We start from the raw sequence: 19337 nt of genomic DNA on the forward strand, positions 1-19337 counted from the left end.
AAAAAGTTGACAATCTGTGCATGAGAAGCCAATGTTTGCACATGCGAAGGGAACCTCGTGCAGGACACAACGCCATATTGAATGATCGTAACAAAAGGAGGCTCACAGTAGCCAAAATAATCCAAACCCATCCTCTTAAATAAGGGGATTTATTAAATAATGGAGAACTCTTACGGCATTGGTGTAACTAATAGATATGCCCTGTTTTTAAATGAGGAAGAAGATCCTGTGGAAATATTGAAAGCTCAGGAACAGGAGAAAGAAGCCAGGCGGAAAACGAAGCTCTCCGAAAAAGAAAATGCCAATAATCGAGGGAAGCCAGTCCCTAAAGGAAAGCAGGCCCCCGTAGTTCGGAAAGGAATTAAAGATTCTCAAAGTGTAAAAACAGTGGAAATAACGAAAGCTAAAGAAGGTATGTGTAAAAGCTAGAAAAAAAATAATTTCGGAGAAAGTGCTGGGTTGTGTAACAAAATAATTCTACTTCCGTGTATTTACTTACTTATTTATTACTGGTAAGCAGAATTTATGTTAGTTGTTGCAGTTTATACTATATTTCAGACCTACTTGCATGGAACTGCTTAGTAATCTTAATTTTGTGTTAGTTACACAGCATATGTGCTCGATATGGAAGACCTGAACTCCATTACGTTGTTGTAATTGCCTTATAAGTCTCGAGTTAATAGTAATAGGAATCATCTAGGTTCTAGGGGTACGTGGGGTTTTTACTTGCGGAATCTATTCGAACAAGTTCCATTATCTGGTAGTTAACCACGAGATCTTAATAGTTTGTAAACAAAATCAGAACTAGGTGTCCAGATGGTTAATGGTATCATGTAGATAGACCACGCTTATTAAAAGGACACAAGTCGGTCGAATATTTTAATGTTCCTCAGTTTTGTGTTGCAGAATCGATGTGTAATTAGAAATGATTTTTCTTTGTCGTATGCTTGCAATGTTTAGCTTGAATAGTATGTTATGGGTCTTTTTTTTCTTTTTTATATATACCGATTCAGATGGAAAATCCTGATCGCTTTAAGAATATCTACTATCACAACGTGAAACTGAATTTTATTTTTGGTGTTGAAATGATATGGAATTATGGCAAGATTTTACTGTGAACAGTGCTCTTATTTCTTAAACTCGTTCAACAATGGTCTTATTGTTGGAACGCGACAGAACCATGCCTGATCCAACCTTTGTCAGCTAATAATATTTCCTCTAATATTGATATCAGTTATTAGGAACAGTCAGTTGTTAGTGAACAGATCGAGTAAAGAACACTGTCGAAAATGATGCATTAACGAAGTACGAGGACTAGCGCGTGTACTGTACAAAGGTTTTTAAATGGGTGGTGTAGATATTCAGTAACTTCAGAGCTAGAATATCATGTATGATGTGTAAGAGGTATTAGTTTACGTAAACGAAGTACGCGACAGTTTGTATGTTAGTGTGTTTGTTCCGTGACTTACCAGCCACCGACTACACGTGTGACCTTGTGTTAGGTATAATATAATGTATATTAAACGATCAATTCTTAAATATTTTGTCGAAGTAGTGACGAATATAAATGAACTTGATTAACCATTAATAATTCAGTTGTCCATTGCGATTTTGTGTTGAGCACATGTCAAAAGTCTGTGTGTTCGAGGGTTAGCGGGGAGCCTTCGTCCGTAAACTATAGCTGGTAGGGCTAAACTATTAAGGAAACTGTACTGTTTCGATACCACATGCATGTTCGATCCCAGCAAAGGAAAGACTTCACTGACTACGCAAATGTATATTGTCTTGATTATTTTAGAAATAGAATAAATCTTGGGTGTAGTTTGAGTAATTAGCTTTTAATAAGTATGTATTAGGATGCTTGGCTGTGGTGTATAATTTTTTAGACAGTTTGTTCCTGAGAGTTGTGCAGGAGTGTAATTACGTAATAAGTTCTTATAATAGTTATGCGCTACTTGATACGAACATAACAAATATCAGTTTATTTTTTCTTTTGGGAGGAAAAGTGATTGTTCGGTAAAACATTGAAAATTGGTCAGTTTATGAATTGCGGACAAAGGATTAAGCTTGGTGTTCATAGCGTACATGATAATCCTTCTTCGTGATTATTTTTAAACCCATATTATGGTTTCCACATTTCCAAAGTTTGACACTTCTGATTTCTCTGTAGATAGTGTTCCACTATATACTTTCCGTTACGAAAGAAAGTTAGCGGTCTGTGCATTACGCTAATTCCTGGTAGTAAACATACTTATGATTTCGACGCCAATATATGTCGCTAGCATACAGGTAAGTTGCAGACTATTTTGACTCGCTAATGCAACTTTACTATTGTTTCAATTTATTTAAAAATGGATAGTTTTAGTACTGTGCGTGAAGTTTTCTGGTGTTTATTACAAGAAAGAGGGCGGTAACCATATTTAAACTTGATTATTTGTGTTACATCATGTTTTTTTGGTGGGTAAATTTAAAAATGTTAAATGTAAACACCTGAACCTTTTAAGTAGAACTGTGATGTACAATGGGCCCGAAGATGGGAGGCAGCGAATCGTCTGCTGGTGTTTACAACTGTGATAAGGAATTATGTTTTGAAAGTGATTGTATATGGCTCGTTTGACAGCTTTTGCCGTTTGCCTTTGAACTTTTTAAAAATGGGATATAATTGAGATAATTGAGCGTTTTACAATCTAGATTAGTTTGAATCCGCAGTATTCGCACTGGATGGACATCGCACTTTCAGTATAACTTCGGAGGGGAAACCTGTTTCCGGTCCAAATGACAAAAGATAGTATGAAGTGACAGTTTGTATAGAGTGCGAGGTTTCTTAGGTCCTGCTGAGCAAGATTTGTTTTTCTTTGCAGAAAAAAGTGATGCCGGCTTAAATGGAAATAGTTAAGTGGTAGGACTATTTAAATTCTGAATATTTTCTGTATGAGTTGTTTGATTGGTATTTGAACATGATTTTATGAAGTGGGAATGCCAATCAACACATTGGTAAAGAAACAATATCCAAATAAGTGGGGTATTGTGATGTTTCTTACAACTGGTGCAACAATAATACAGAAAATCGAAAGATCGTACTTGAAGAGGGAAATAGTTTCCATTAGAGGTGAAACAATTTTCGTCGCAACACTGCTAAATTATATACCTATAAACACATTACCATGACTGACTTTCGATAACTACTATCGTACTGCTGCTGAAAGATGTGTCGGTTAGTTGCGCCAGTGCGTTCGCACATACTTGTCAAGCTCAGGAATTCTCACTAACTATAGGTTATGCTGCATTCTGAATGTCCTCTTTTCTTAGCTAGAGACTACCGTTTAAAAGTAATTACGTAATAGTGTGCTCTTGACGAATTTTTGTGCACTAGATTTTGGTGCTTGATGCATTGATTGGTACAGTTGTATTTCATTGTGAAATTTATGTAAGTGATTAAGACGAATCAATACTATTTCAATACTCCATGATGTGAATAGAATGTAGCAAGTATATAATTTTGAATCTTGGTGACATTTACCATCTCATATTAGTGGTGAAATAAGACTTTTTAGCAGCGGATTTGTTTTAGTGGAAAGGTGAGGTATGTTCGTTATTTAATAATTCATACAGTGTCGAACTTTACATGATTCATGTAGTTCTTTCCGAAAGTGTTCAAATGATGAGTTCTTTGATTTTTGGTATGAGACAGGACTTCAAGTGGCATCAGAACCGAGTTTGTTAGCGTCATACACCGCTATCGGGTGTCGATCCAGGAACCACTTGCACAGGAAACAGAATATTCGGCACTTAGTTACGAACAGGCAATTCTTGTTTCAGAAAGTAAACTTAATTGAATTCGTAAAAACTGACGGAAGGAAATTAATGCATTCTTTATGCGTAGTCTTCTAGAAAAACGTGCAACCTCTCCTTGAAAGGTTAAATTTTCATAATTGCGTATATCTTGGCATTTTGCTTCAAATACAGATATAAGTAAATCCTTCATTTCTGTTAATGTATTAAGAGTACAAGGATGTTCAAAGCTTTTATACAATAGTCTTTTAAGACTAAACATAGCTGTTGAGGGTAGATGAGTCTGATCAATAGAAAAACGAACCCTTGCAGTGTTGTGGTTATAAAGTAGCAGAAGCAACTTTGAAACTATCTTCGTTGTTTAGATGAATGTTGATTGAGAAAGTACACAGGCTCATGGTTGGGTAGTAACTAGAGCCCTACCCGGAAATATTTTCACTTCCAGAGATGATTAGTCTGACATCGAGCATACCTTTATACTAATGGACTGTTGGAAATTATTCATCACTCTCTTGAGTAATGTTGAATGGACCAGATGTACGGAGTCGTGGAACTAATATTAAGAATATTGATGTCTGTTATACAAACAACGGGTAATTACACATCCTATGATCTGAAGTTTCGAAAATAAATAAGATAATTGTATTTTGCGTTCCAAAACTTGGATGCTACGAAAGTTAACGCGGAGTATCATTTGATAACTACATTCTAATTGCTTGAGTTATTCGGCTTCAGTATATTCATATTTGATATAAAGCTAAAGGATCTGTGTTGGGAAGTGTGCAAAGTATTCCAGATTATTTTTTCGATAAGGAGCTGAGCGCACGTGAAGTTCGAAGTGTGCGAGATCTCAAACTAATGTTCAGTATATAGTATAGTTTATGCTCAGATTGATTCTACACCCAAAGTTACGGCAATTTCGGATGTTTTTATGTGGTTCACGTAGTTGGAAGACATTGGATGTGATCTAAATATGAGGTATTAGTTTGCGATCAATTAACCTAAGTGATTCAACTTATTAGATTTTTCTGGAAAATCAATAAGCTGCTAATGGACTTGGACAATTACAGACGTAAAATATTCATTCTTCTATATGTGTCCTTCAGAAGCAAAACTACAATGGTAGAGCGTAACAACTAAATTCTCTAAACATTTATTAGTGCAATATTTCAATCTTCACTTTTCATGATATTCCACTGGTAAGTATCCACTCTATGGTGAGAGTAAGGTATGATTTACAGGTAATTGTGTAAGCAAATAGTGTTGTGGACCATATGATTTTGTTTCTTTTCCCTGTTTGGTATATTCATCTTAAAATGTTGTGGACATAAGAATGTAGGTGGAATGTCCAACTTTTGTCTAGAAGTAAAAGGTTAGGATGTAATGTGGTTTTGAGGCACATCCTATACCTTGAATTTTTGAATGCCGAAGCAAGTCAATATTCCCTCAACCTCGCCATTTGAGACTGATTATAGATAATGGATTTTTTTCTACGGTTGACACTTTAAATTTTTGGTAAGTTCATATCGACATTGTAAATAGTGCAACATTCGTATAGAAAAGCAAAATAACATTGTTCGGATAGTATTTTCCCTTACCTTTCCTACTTTTAATCGACAAGATGGGCGAAGTAAGTTCTTATGGCTCGTATATGCCGATGGAGGGTTCCCTGGATTTCTGTTCGTATGAGCACTGCCAATAGGTTGCGTTGAGTGTCAAACCAAATTATAAAAAAATAAGATTGGCTAAAAAATTTCTTCAGACGAAGTTTTCGGGAAATTGCTTCGTCAGTCATGTTAATATTTCATAAACTTGTACTGTATGGTTATTAAATAACTTCAACAGAATAGGTCTAAATTGAATTTACACACATTGTCTACATTAACAAAATGTGTCAGGAGATTTCTATATTACATGTAGTATAATCGATTTTTCTTATTGTAGCTTAACATATTTCAAAGTAGAGAAATGAGAGGGGTGTAACTATGTGGATAGCATATACGCCTTAAGCGTAGGAGACCTGGACTCGATTCCTGGCGGGAGCTCATGTTCGGATTCCACGTTAATCAGTAGGTCCCGTCTCATCTAGCCTCGCTGCTGAAAGGGACTTTAAAATCAGCTCAACCCCATTGACTCATTTGTTCACTCATCCACCATTAGGCATAAGATCTTAAACTTTTGTAGAGTGAATTTTGCGATGTACTACTCGTGAGAGGGAAGGGAGGGGGAGGCTTGAATGTATTTTTGGCAAACATCAGGTTTCCAAAACTATTGAATATCCAAGCTTCAAATTTTATGTAAATGTTCTTTTAAACCGTAGACTAGATTGTGTGAAATGGGGTACCCCTAAATGAGGAGGAAAGCATAGCACCGATAAATTTTCCGTAAGTGTTCTTGAGTTCTAGGCTATAGATAAGAATGGGATTTTGTTGAATGGGGCCCTTAATAGGGTAGAGGGGAAATGTTTTCTAAATTATTAGGCGTAGAGCCCTGACATTTTGTAGAATTTTTTTTCTTTGATTCTAGGGTGTAGTTAAGACTGAATTTTGCGGAGTGTGATTCATTACGAGGGAGGAGGGGCTTTGAATGTATTTTTGGCATTTACCAGTCTTCTAAACTGAGATGTAGAACCGTGACATCTGTACCTGTGTATATGTAGAAAAAAAATCTTTGATTTAGCTCTTACGTGTTAAACCGCTTGGCGATTTTGATTTTTTCCCCCACATAAGTGGGCCTCGGTTTAACTGATTTTTACCACAGTTTTCCAGGAGGTTGAGGGGGGTTTTAAGAACTGATAAGAGATAAAATTTCTCACGGGCCCGGGAAGTTAGAATTAAGAACTCATTAAAAATAAAGAAACACGTGTTTCAGGGTTTTTGAAAATTTCAGTTTTCATGTTGGGTCAGTATCTTCTATATAAATAAAAATGAATTTAACTATGTTTGGCGGCCAATTCTCCTATACTGCTGCGCTAAATTTTATTTTCGATACATAACTGGGCCATCACATCAACATGGAAGTGAGAAGAGGTAGGTGTAGGTTTGGGAAGGTGTAAAAGTGATCAAATATCTGTATTGTGTGCAGTCCATAAGTTTGGAGATCACTGTAATGAACGCTGACACTCCTGATGCTGTTTGTCCAAGTTCATCGTTCATCAACATGGAGTGTGATGTAAAAATAATCGAAAACTATTGATAATAGCGTCCAATCCATAGTTCTCAGGATCACTGAAAAAATACACTCACTTGATGCCTATTGTCATGGAAGTGATGGGGGGGGGGGGTGACAATATTGATTTTTACCATTAGTTTCATTGAAATGTGTATCCTAAGAAGGGGATATGGTTAAACTGCTTACAGTAAACTTATTCTTCCTGTGCGGAGAACGGGTGTTTGAACTAGTTATGTATACTATAGAAATGGGACTGGTCTGTCTGACATAACAGAAAAACGGTTAAACATTTTCAAATTAAACAATACTACTTACCTTAAACCGCGTTTTTATCATATTTTTATTGAAATTCATACCTGAAAGAGGGATAACTGGTTCAAAATTTATGCTAGAACTAAAATATTTCAGTACCTAAAGTTAGGGAGACGAAACTTTGTATATAAACTCCTCGTTAAGAATAAGTGGACACGCGTACAAGTTTTTCGAGAAATCAGCTTTTTAAGTTCGAGGGGAGGATTCTTCATTCATATTGACATGTCTGTATTATCACCGGAAAGCAGGTGAAAAGTTTCATATTTTTGTAGTGTCACCTTCATCAAAATACGTATACAGTGGAGGTTTAAAATACATGCCAGAAATAGGTTTTGAAGAGCCTCTGTGATGGTAGGAAAATGGAACTTGGTATATGAACTTATTTAAATACAAGTGAAAACTGAAATTTACCAGCTTTTTCGGACATTCCGCTTCTAAAGGTAGGAAGGGGACAATTTCCATATTTTTGCACAACAATTATCCAGGTTCTGTTTAATCTTCATAAGAAAGTGGGTGAATCATTTTGAAACTATCCGTTTTTGAAAATAGTTACACTTGGCTCTGATCGGGTTTTCATGTTTCTTTAACCATAGTGCATATACTAAGGGGAGTAGGATTAAAAATAGTATCTCATGTGCCACCTACCGTTTGGGAGACGAAACTCCGTATATACTTATTTATAAAGTACATGACCACGCGCTCCAGTTTTCGAAATAATCTAGTGTTCAAGGGAGGTGTCTGTATCATCTCAGTTCTACTTTACATTCATAAAATGGAGAAAGTCAGAGACACTTAAATTTAAACGGGCTTTTGTAGGAACTTTGGTTATTTTTATTATTATTATTATTTCATTTTTTTGAAATGCTATCCTAACCACACACACACACACACACACAGAGTAAATTACAGAATAATTCTATGAACGTTTTCTTAGCTAGTTTTAATCTGTGCTAGTAAAAATGAATGTTTTTATCACAGCCAAACTGGTAAACTGAATTAGATAATTTTTAAAACATTGTTAGTATCTACCTCAAACTAAGCTTGTCGCTTTTATTAAAATTCGTATAGTAAGGGAGGTAGCGAGAGTTCACAATGTATACAGAGTGCAAATTCACGTCGGAGATGTGATTTTATTACAATTTGAATACCAGTTTTTAATTGTTACAAGTCACAAAACAAGTTCGTTTCTTACTGAAGTAGTCTTTCGACATAAATTATACAATGCCAGTGAGGAAACTGAAGAAATTAGAAAGAAAAGGCAAGCATTTATGTGTAACGACGCAGACAACAGCAGAGGAAGAGAAAGTTACACGGAAGCGGTTAGACAGCAAGAGAAACGATTGGTCGAGTTGGAATTTTCACCATTCCATTTCGATTGAAAATACACATTCTAGAGGAAAGAAGAGGGGTTAATATAAAAGTTCCAGATATTTTACATAAATTTAAACCTCTCTGCCGTGCGAACATCGTGAGTTCAGCTAGTGTATTAGGAAGGGGAAATGTAGGTTGTCTTATCATGGGTAAGCTGCTAGAGGTTTTGGAACGAATTTTTGAACATTATATATCTCACTGAGTTTTTATCTTGTTAATTTGAATAATGTCTGTATCCTAATGTTTAGTGTTCAAAATTTTAGGTAAGATCTCCAGAGTCCTTTAAGGTACGAAAATTAGTCCTTATCTGAACTTATAAATGGACACCTCTCCTAGCGGAAGATGATGATCAAATCGACTTTCATCATGTAAAATTGAGCCGTTTGATTTTGAAGGTTTGAAAAGAGCAGTGTTCTCAAGACGGGCTTCTACCATATGTATTCTAATAGGGAGGGAGGTGGTTTAAAATGTGCGCCAATAGTAGAGTATTTTACGGGCGAAGATCAAAACTTAGTATATGAACTCTTTAATAGTCAAGTGGAAAGCTGTCCCAGCTTTTTCAGAAATGGTGAGGGAACCCTGTTAAGATAAATGTCAGTGTGTCGCGGTAATTCCTGATAAGCAGTCACGCTAACAGCTGGCGATACCTATGTTGCCTGCTTGCATATAATTGTTTTTCAATGTTTGAAAATTACGTCGGCATTCTTTCATCACGGGAAAACTGCCGAACAGCTTGAAATGAATTTTTGAACATAGCACTAGGTTCGGGTTGGGTTATGTCACTTCCGTTAAAATCCAAGTCTTAGAATATGTGCCAAAAATAGTTACTCACAAGCCTTCTCATTTTAGGATGAAACTCCGTATGTAAACTTACTAAAATTGTTCACGTACTAAAATTCAGCTTTTAAAGGGGGGAGTCTGGTTTCTATCATAATACTTTCATTAAGTTCTTATTTTGAGGGAGGGGGAGTTAAAATAATTTCAAATATTTTCCATGAACATGTTCCCTTAAAAGGAACGAGCATATCACGATAACTGTGCGGTATAATATGGTTCTTAATTTTGACCAAGAAAGTCTAATGCATTAGTCCCTTATGTAAGATCAACTTTGTAATGAGAAAATGTATGACATTTAAGAATCGTGATTGTTGTTACCGGTCTTTTTTCTGATGCAAGTTCTTTTACGTAAGTTTGCGCAAGGATCTTACAGGGTTTATTTGTAAAGGAATGTGGATGGGAAAGGTACAACGATATGTTGTATTGTTTAAACTTTTTCTGGGCAATATGTGATATTTCTTTATGTACTATTCAGCTATTTCTATGGTAGAAGAAGACAAAATTAATTATATTTTAAAAAATCAATGTTTTCGTGTATGTATTTGTTTTGGTAACCATGACTATGTTGAGCGTCGACATAGAAACGGAATTACTGTAAGATATAATATAAATAATATCAGAGATATCCCAACGAACATGAAAAGGTATAATAAACTACATTTTGGTACCAAATTAATTTTGTTTGTGTGGCTCAAAGTATATCCAAGGATCAGGGCTATAGACCATCGATTAAGAGTAGTTTTATTATTCGTTCTATAAATTGTGCCGAAACGTCAGGAAGTTGTGTATCGTTTAGAAGTTACGTAAAACGATTACATCATTGAGTCTAACGTTAATTATACCGTTTTAAGAAGTGGCACGATAATAAATAGACATATTACAATGAGTGTTACCGAAAATGAAGTAATCAATAACAGAATTAGAGAAACCGGAAGAAATTCAGCGATAAATATAGTTGATCTTCTAAAACAATTCTCAGCAAATTTATAATAAACTAGACCAATTGCAACAGCGAAATGATGATAAATTGGATAACTTCTACAGAAAATTGACGACAAACTGTCACAACAACTTGACGACAAATTGGAGCAATTACAACAGCGAAATGACAATAAATTGGATCAAGTACAGCAGCAATTAAACTAGATGAATCGGCAAATTAGTGCAAAGTTCGAACAGTATGATCGTAAAGTGGAAACTGTCGTGAATGAACATTATAACCTAAGTTAAGAATTAGGGGAAGATTTGTCAGTTCACGAAGTTTCATCACAGTTCAACATGAATGCGTTACGTGACCCTGAATTTTCAACAAAAACAACGGAAAATGTAGATCTTGAGTTTACATTAATGAAATTTACTGAGTTTTCGCAAAAACATACTGCCGTATTGGCTGGATCAGATTATCCTAATTTTTCCCTTCATTCGAATGTTTTTGATTGTCTTATGTATGCTGCGTGTAATGAAGATTTTAGTATGTATCAATGTGCGAAAAGTTGATAGTTTTCATCTAGTGAATGAATGCTATTGGTTGCTTGTATTCACAGTATATGCAACATGACATTAATACAGGAGATCAAGTAATTATAATGGAACCGTTTAATGGTATGCACCCGACATTAATTCATGTAGCAGGAAGAAAATTGATTCCAGTATTCGTGAAATTCAAAAGGAGAACGTGTGTTCACATCAATATTTGTGGTGATTGGCAGAGTGAGTTGGAGCTATTGAAATGTTCATTCAACGTAAGGTCCAAAATGATGTTAGTAAACAATCTGATACTTTTACAGAACGTGATGCAGTGCATTGATTTAAATCATCCAAATGTGACATCGCAAAATTTTGAAAATCCTTCAATGGAACAATACAGTTCATAACTTAAACCAAACTAACCTTAATCGAAACCAAATTCGATACATTCATGTGAGATTAAAGTATGATCCCAATGTACAAGATGTTAAATTCACGTGTACCGGTAATGTAACAGAACCTAATTATAGTAGAAACAGATTGTGGTAGGACAGATTACCGTGAATATTGTAGAAAGAATAGGTACAGATACGACATCTCGCCACCAGTAAAACGAATGAAAACTGAACCTAATTTTACCGGTAAGATAACCGAACCTTAGTAGTAACAGTAATAGTGCTCGTGTAACTGAACCTAATTCTACTGTAGTACGATTACGTACACCTAAGAAACATGTAAGCATTAGATCTAATTTCGTTCGAATTGGATTTCGTAGAAATCTTCTAGATGGGAAAAATTCTCAGAGTAAAAAACAAAGAACTGTAGAAATAAATAACGTGGAATACTGTATTCTTGTTTGACTTGCAATGTAACTTGAATGAATTCGTTGGTCTTGTAACTTAAGCTAAACTTACGGCGTCCGAGAAAACCGTACTCAATTGATTTTTGCTTTATTTCGCTTTAAAATATCATTATGATTTTGTTTGTTATTCGTACCTTGTTTGAATTCTATGAAGATAATTCAATGAATTAACGAATGGAACAATTCGTACATTTATGATCTTAATAAGAAGTTAATTATTATCTTCTGATTATTATCGATATTTCAATCTTAATCTATATTTTGTTTAACTATATTCTATATTTCATCCTTTTTCGTACAAAGAACAACCATATGAATATCATAGATAGATCTTTGTCAAATCCTTCTTCATCATGCCCAATGTAATTTAAATTTTGTTAAACATTTTATGGCCCTGAACAGACCTAAAATAAGTTTATAGATAGGACTTCTGACATTCCTTATCGACGTTATGATATATGAAAATATATGTAGTTAATTATGAACTTAACGTAAATACAGTATTAATATTGATCTATAAAATAAATGTGATACATGAATTATATTATGAAATGTAATTTTTATATACGAGGGATGTCCGAAAATTACAAATATGTAAATCCTAACGGTCCAGGATCCTTTTCTTTTAATTGTAAAACAAATAAGAAAGTACGTATGTTCGAGGCGCCATAATACAACGATATCTTGTATTCTTTTAAACTTTTTCTGGGAAATATGTGATATTTCTTTAAATATGTACCAGTCAGCTATTTCTATGGTAGAAGACACAAATTTAATTATATTTTTAAAAAATCAATATTTTCGTGTATGTATTTGTTTTGGTAACCATGACGGTATGTTGAGTGCCGACATAGAAACGGAGTTACTGTAAGATATATAAATAACATCAGAGATATCCCAACGAACATAAAAAGGTATAATAAACGACATTTTGGTACCATAATTATTTTGTGTGGCTCAAAATATATCAAAAGATCAGGGCTATAGAACATCGATTAAGAGTAAATAGTTTTATTATTTGTTCTAAAGGGGAGGGGAGATTGGAATACTAAGAAGTGGAAAAGCTAGGAAGTAAGAAATATGCTCGTCAAAAAGTTCGAAGAAAAATACTCAAACGAAGAAAGAGGATAGTAACAAACAATGGGAGAATATTAAACTTTGCATACAACAGGCTGCAAAAGTAGTAATCGGTTACCACGAACGTAATACGGTTAAGAAAATATGGGTTGCAGTACAGATGTCGCAGAAAAGGTAGGTAGGGCGCGAAAGTAGTGGATACAGAAGAGGGTAAAAAAAAAAAAAAAAATGCACAGGAAGTTAAATGCGTTACGAATTTTAAAAAATCAAGGGAAGAGATTTACAAAAGAAAATACTAGGATATAGAAGAATTAGAAAGTTTGGAAATATGAGAAAATGTACAAGCTGAAATATGGAACTTCAGAGAATACAAGGGGATATTACGATGGCAGTAGAAAATAATGGGAAGGTAATCAGCGAGAGATTTGAAGGTTTAGAAGTTTGAAATAATAAATTGAGGACTTACATGAGAGTCATGATAGACTATGTGACTTAAGTGTTGAAGTTGCGATCATAAAGGGTTTATATCAGATATTAGGAATAGAAAGTTAATCAGGATAGATGATGTACCAATCGAATTCGTGAAGAATGAGACAATGGCAGGGAAGAATTTTTCCGACTCTGGAATGAAATATGAAACTGTGATCAAAAGATTTTCTGAAGATTATCATGATACCGATGGCTGAGAAATCGAACACAGAGAGATGTGGGTCATAAACTATTAGTCTCATATTGCATGCAGGAAAAAAAATATGCTTTATATATGGAACAGAAGGTTGTATGCAATATTTGAGGAACAATTCGGGTTCAGAAGAAGTAAGGATACAACAGGTGCGATTGAATTATTAAGAGTAGTCAGTGAAAGGTTTATGCGAAAAGGCAAAGAGGTATATGTTGTAGTTTTTGATCTAGAAAAGGCATTTGACTGCGTGCATTGGTTGTAAGGCCTGCTATAGAGTACGAGATAAATCCTAGGAAATATCTTAGAATTTATCTTGGGGAAAAATGTTATGACATATCTCGTAGGACATCCTACCGTTTTGTGCCATACACGTGAGTTTTCCTGTGTGACCGAATGACTTTTTTCAAAATTTGAAATAATTCTATTTAATAAAATTACAAAATTGATGAATTCCTATGCCAACTATACTGCACATCCTACTAATATTAATACCAGGCACTATATTAATTTGGATACCTCTTGAAAAAAATGCAAAAAAATCAGAAGGGTGCTGGTGTACTTCTGGTGCACCACATTTTAGAAGATTTAAAGGTAAAATTCAATACTTTGCATGAAAAGACATATTTATAATGAACGTATTTCAGCAAGCAATAGAATTAAGTACAAAGTAATACGCCTACATGTTACGTTTACAAGTGTAAGTTTACTAGTGTAAAATTATTATACGTGAGGGACGATGTTTAGTAGGAGTTCAGCTATTTTTTTCTAAGAAATGTTACAATTTCGGTAGTTTCTGTTTACATTTAAATTGGAATAGGTTAGTTCCGGTTATGTTAGATTATATTAGTATAGGGGTCCAGCATAATTTTCAAAAAATTATACAATTTCGCTTTTTTCTTTTAATATTAAGTTTAGTTTCATTAGGTTAGATTTTATTAGGTTTTGTTAGGTCTAAGTACTTGCATCATCCATTTCTTTAAATTCTGGGGATTTTACGTTCTCCTCGTCCCCTTCTGTGAAACATTTACCTTAGCTAGTGCATATAAAAATTGACCAGTAATACTATTTTCCACCACCGGTGTAATTTTGCACAATTTACAGAAGTTTTAATTTAGCTACTAGCATGATACCATGAAGAGTGCTATTCAATCTCGTATCATTGCCAAAACCCACTCGTTTTCACTACCTTCGCTCACGTGCCTGCTCTGAGTCGGTTAGGTAGCATTCGTGCTTTCCGGTGGCCACATAGCAAAGGTTGGTTTATGTTTCTTGCACTGGTTTTTATATATTCGGACGCCATATATTACAGGCAAATCATAAAATAATTGTAGTTTCTCAATAATAGCTTTTGATGGTCCCCTTGAATTTTATCTATACCATGGGAGATTTTCATTCGCTCAGCGCAAATCATTTAGGAAATGATAAGGATATGAGTGACAAATTATAATTTTTCAACAATTATTTCGGGTGGTGCACCAACAGTAAAGCTGCACGATCTGAAGATATATTGGCAAAATATACCGCATCAGCTGTTTATTTTAACTTGTTTGCACAATTTCTCACCTGATGTCGCTTAAATCGAAATCTTACGAATTTTCTTTTCGAAATAGAGCGTGCTCCAAACAAGAGAAGTCTCATAGGATCGTTCAGAACACAGGAAATGACATGCGATCTGATGCCATACATGTTGGGATTTTGACTCTAGGACAGATTTCGAATCTCTTGTAAGAGATTTCGTAGGATCGCGGGCCTAACTGTTAGAATTGTGGAGAAAATGATAGGGGAGTGTGCAATTGTAAGATGAATTCGACATAGTGCTCTTGCCAACATAATATATGTTGCTGATAATGAAAGAGCCTTCATAATGAGGACTGATTTTTCGGTAGCAGGTAGAATTATTAGGTGCACACGGTTTGCAGATACGACTCTTGTTGCGCTGAGAAGAAAATTAGTAAGGTGTTAGAAGACTAGAGGCAGTGCTGTGATGAATATGGGATGAAAATAAATGTTATAAAGACAAATGCCATGTGATTGGAGCGAACTGGTCAGTGTCGAATATAGAAAGTGGAGGGGGGGCTAAAACAGGTGACTAGTGTTCGATACCTGGTTAGTAGTATTGATATGAAGTGTGAACGTAACAAGGATAAGAATGGAGAAGACTTTGGGAGGAGGAAAAGTATATTGCGGACCTTGAATAATGAGTTAGGACACTCATAGAATGCTTCATGTGGAGTACTGTTTTCTCATGGGCCAGAAACATACATTACAGAAAAGTGATTAAAAACGGCTGAAAGCTTTCGAAATGTGAATGTGAAGAATAATGAATATAATTAGCTTGGTCGATGAAAAAACGAATGAGAGGGTGTTAGAAATGGTGGGGCAGAAAACAAGACATTCAGATATCGAAAAAATTTTGACGTTCGGTAAAAAGGAACTGTATAACTAGTGCTAGAGGGTATGATGGCAGGAAAGGGAGGAATAGGGTGAAGGAAGCTGCAGTTAATGGACGGTATCAAAGCAGAAAAATCATACGTGAAGATGGAGAGGTTAGCTGGAGAGCATGGAAGCTACTCAGTTGCGGAAAGTGACTTCCCAATAATGGCAGAGTACCTTAGATGATGATTTGAGGGGACGAGGACAAGTAGCTGTTTTGTACCACCAGACAACGCTACAGAATTGTGTATTGCTTTCGGAAAATACAAATCGCTTAGTGCATTTCACGATCGACCGGACATATATCTGCATTAAGAACCTGAAGTGACTTAGATTACTATGATAAACTTGTCTGGCTTGAAAAGTGCAGGCGAAATTACTAAACTGTAAGGAATTAACAGCTTGGCGCTTGCTTCGCTCATTAGATACGGTTTGATTTTAGTGAATTGGTCTGTTTCACTTCAACTTTCCTCAGCTACTCGCATGTAGTTTATAATTCATTATTAGTTTGTCTGAGACAAGCCTGAGGTACGCGAAAGACTCAGTTTAGCGAATGGAGTAAGGTACGAGTTAGAGAACAGGCATAGCAATTGCTTTTTCCCCGTAGATTGAAAGTAGTGCGATAAACTGGAGTAAAGGTTTTATTACATCATCGGATGGGAGGAGGAAAAAGTCTGCTTGATCTAGTTGAACACTCCTTACGTAATTTCATGTGATGTGCTGCCACAGTTCAGTATGCCATGAAGAATTAAACTAGATATCTACAGAAATTAGTGCTTATAAAATTGCCGTAACAGTATATGAGGTATTTCAAGTATTATGCCATGTTAGAGTATGTGAGAGGTAAGATATGAGGGTTATTAAGTTGTTGGCATGGCGTTAGGTCAGGTCCATATGATCAAGACCAAGTAGGTAAAAAAAAAAAGTGATCGGGCGGATGATATTTTCTTCGTGTAGTAACTGGAAAAATAACCAAAATTTGTCATACTAATTAAAAATGTCGTACCAAGTGCGATTTTGAAAAATGTCTGTGGTTAACTGAATGTGGTTTCCTGTAGTTTCTCAGGCTAAGTTCAGTGATTTCCTCATATTAATATTTTATTTATTATTTTAAACTAGTTGTTACGACCGAACCTTTGGCCTGCTGACACTGTAGGTTAAAATCGTGCCTAATTAGGAGCTCTAATGGTTTACATGTAACTTTTTTTCTTCGTATGACCGCCAATTAACTAGTTGTTACACAAAAAATATGGCTACGCCCTTTGCCTTAATAAACAACTAAGTACGCTCACGCTCAGTATCGTTACAATCCATTTTCAAATAATTAAATTAAAACTATAAAGTTTAAGTTGCATTGAGATCATCAGAATATATTGCTCTAGGAATGTACGAATATTAAGATGCTTAAATCTAAAGATGACTACAACCTTTGTCCTATTTTGAAATAGTTAAATTGAAATCATGCAGTTTAAGTTCGACAAGATTTAAATCTGGAAATTATTTACACTCGAGCGACATCTGTCGTCACAGGCAGAAAGATGAGCTACTTCCATTCTTAGCGGACATTTTTTTTTTATTATAAGTGAGCGGGACACTGATATTTTTATTCTATAACTAGTTACCGTATTGTATAAATGTCAACACTAGCGCACGCGTCCAATGTAAGTAATGGTTCAGTTTGTATCTTAGGAATTTTTACTGGTTCAAAATTTTAGTTTTGAAATTTGTAAACCATTTTTCTGCAAGGACCTATGTAACTTTTTGAACGAAAAAAGCAGTGACATTTTGTACGAAGCAAACGGGGGGGGGGGGGGGGACAGTTCAACATACTGCAATACCACCATAGTAAATGTTTACAACTGGTTATAGTTGTATTATTTTGAAATAACGTTTATTAAATATTTCATATCTAAAACTTACTATCACATTTATTATTCAGTGTTGAACTGGAGACGCTACAGTATCGCAGACTTCCAAATTTTGGAGGCCTATACAACGATAATACCGCAAGTGGAACAGATAGGACATTGCATATCCAAAGTACCTTATTGTCAAATATATTATTTCGAATGAATAGGAAAGAAAAAGTTTAAGGATTAAAAGTTCGACTTTCTTCTTATTTCGAAAAACTACTTAAAGATAATTATCGCGTCCAGTCACAGATGGATTTAAATAGACGTAAGGGGCCGAGATGGCACAGTGTTAGAGCTTTAACCTCTGGTGCATGGGATCCTTAGTTCGGTCCCACCTCGCACCAAGTGAACTTTGTGGTGGACAAATATCGTGTGCGTGGGTTTTCTCGGTTCTCCAATTTCTACCCACTTTCTTCATTCCACCGTTTCATTCTTCTTAGCAGTCACCTTTACCCTAGCCGGCATAACTGTGGGGCGTAACTTTTTTTTTTAATAGACATAAAGATCATGATGCATTTTATAGCAGTTTATCTCGTAAACTGTTACTGAGATTTTGTTTTCAACAGAGAATATATTCTTTTTATAGAAGATATGAACAATATATTTTACAATCTAATGGCCTAAAATTGTTAATAAATAAGCAGTTTTAGATTAAAATAATTTTAGAAGAAATAATAGGAATATTGGTGAAGATTATGCAATCAATTTAAAAAAGGAAAAGCTTAAGAGAAAATATGAAATATTTTGTCCCAATAATTGACAGTAAGTTTGAAATGACATCAAAATCTAATTGCAACAATTTCTAGGACGTGCTTTGCACATTCGAACAAATGGTGAATTTCTCTAATGCTTCCTTCGAGGTGTGTCATATAAGTATCTTTGTGGAGTATTCGCCATTTTTCTATTAAAAAAAAAAAAAAAAAGCAAGCTCAAAAACGAACTATTATCAGATATACCTTTAACCAGTTTGTATAAAATTATTGGGAGATTTATTTTTTGTGTAGTAGATAATTGCGGTATAACAAAATTCATTTAACAAATTTTGACAATATTCCATGTCTTACAGCTGACACTTATTTGTGGACATACAAGTAACGTAGAAAATGTTTCTGAATTTGCTTCTATTTTATTGGAATGAGAGAAGGCAAAAATTGTTCTTATTAAGGATCCGTAATCCAACTTCTGAACTATTAAGTAAAGCCTTACTAGAATCAATTGTTTTAAAGGTTGCTGCATTTCTGCTAATAAAACGTAATTGTTTGTATGCACTTTTACTATGTATTCCACGTATAATTTTGAAACCAATAAACTATGCTTAATATTACTAAGTATAATGTAATTATACTTCTTGACATTAGATTGAAGTCTATTTCTTACCGACCAGTTATACGGTTGATCAATATCTTGAAGACATACGCCA

At 34.8% G+C, this 19337-nt stretch overlaps 1 protein-coding gene across 3 annotated transcripts in view; it reads left to right on the plus strand.

Moving 5' to 3' along the window:
• The first annotated feature begins 29 nt into the window (after positions 1-29).
• Positions 30-19337, plus strand: part of LOC145688085 (intracellular hyaluronan-binding protein 4.S-like) — a 57002-nt gene continuing 37694 nt past the window's right edge. For 2 of the 3 annotated variants that reach the window (XM_081761813.1, XM_081761814.1), the window contains exon 1: positions 31-412. In XM_081761813.1, the coding sequence (XP_081617939.1) occupies positions 160-412 (253 nt within the window). In that variant the 5' untranslated portion in view covers positions 31-159. Of the gene's footprint in view, positions 413-19337 lie in introns of all 3 variants that reach the window. The other variant, XM_081761815.1, reaches the window with a different exon arrangement.

The sequence above is a fragment of the Thermobia domestica genome, chromosome 6 (assembly GCF_964235325.1).
Source record: "Thermobia domestica chromosome 6, izTheDome1.hap1.1, whole genome shotgun sequence".
NCBI classification, from domain to species: Eukaryota; Metazoa; Arthropoda; class Insecta; order Zygentoma; family Lepismatidae; genus Thermobia; species Thermobia domestica.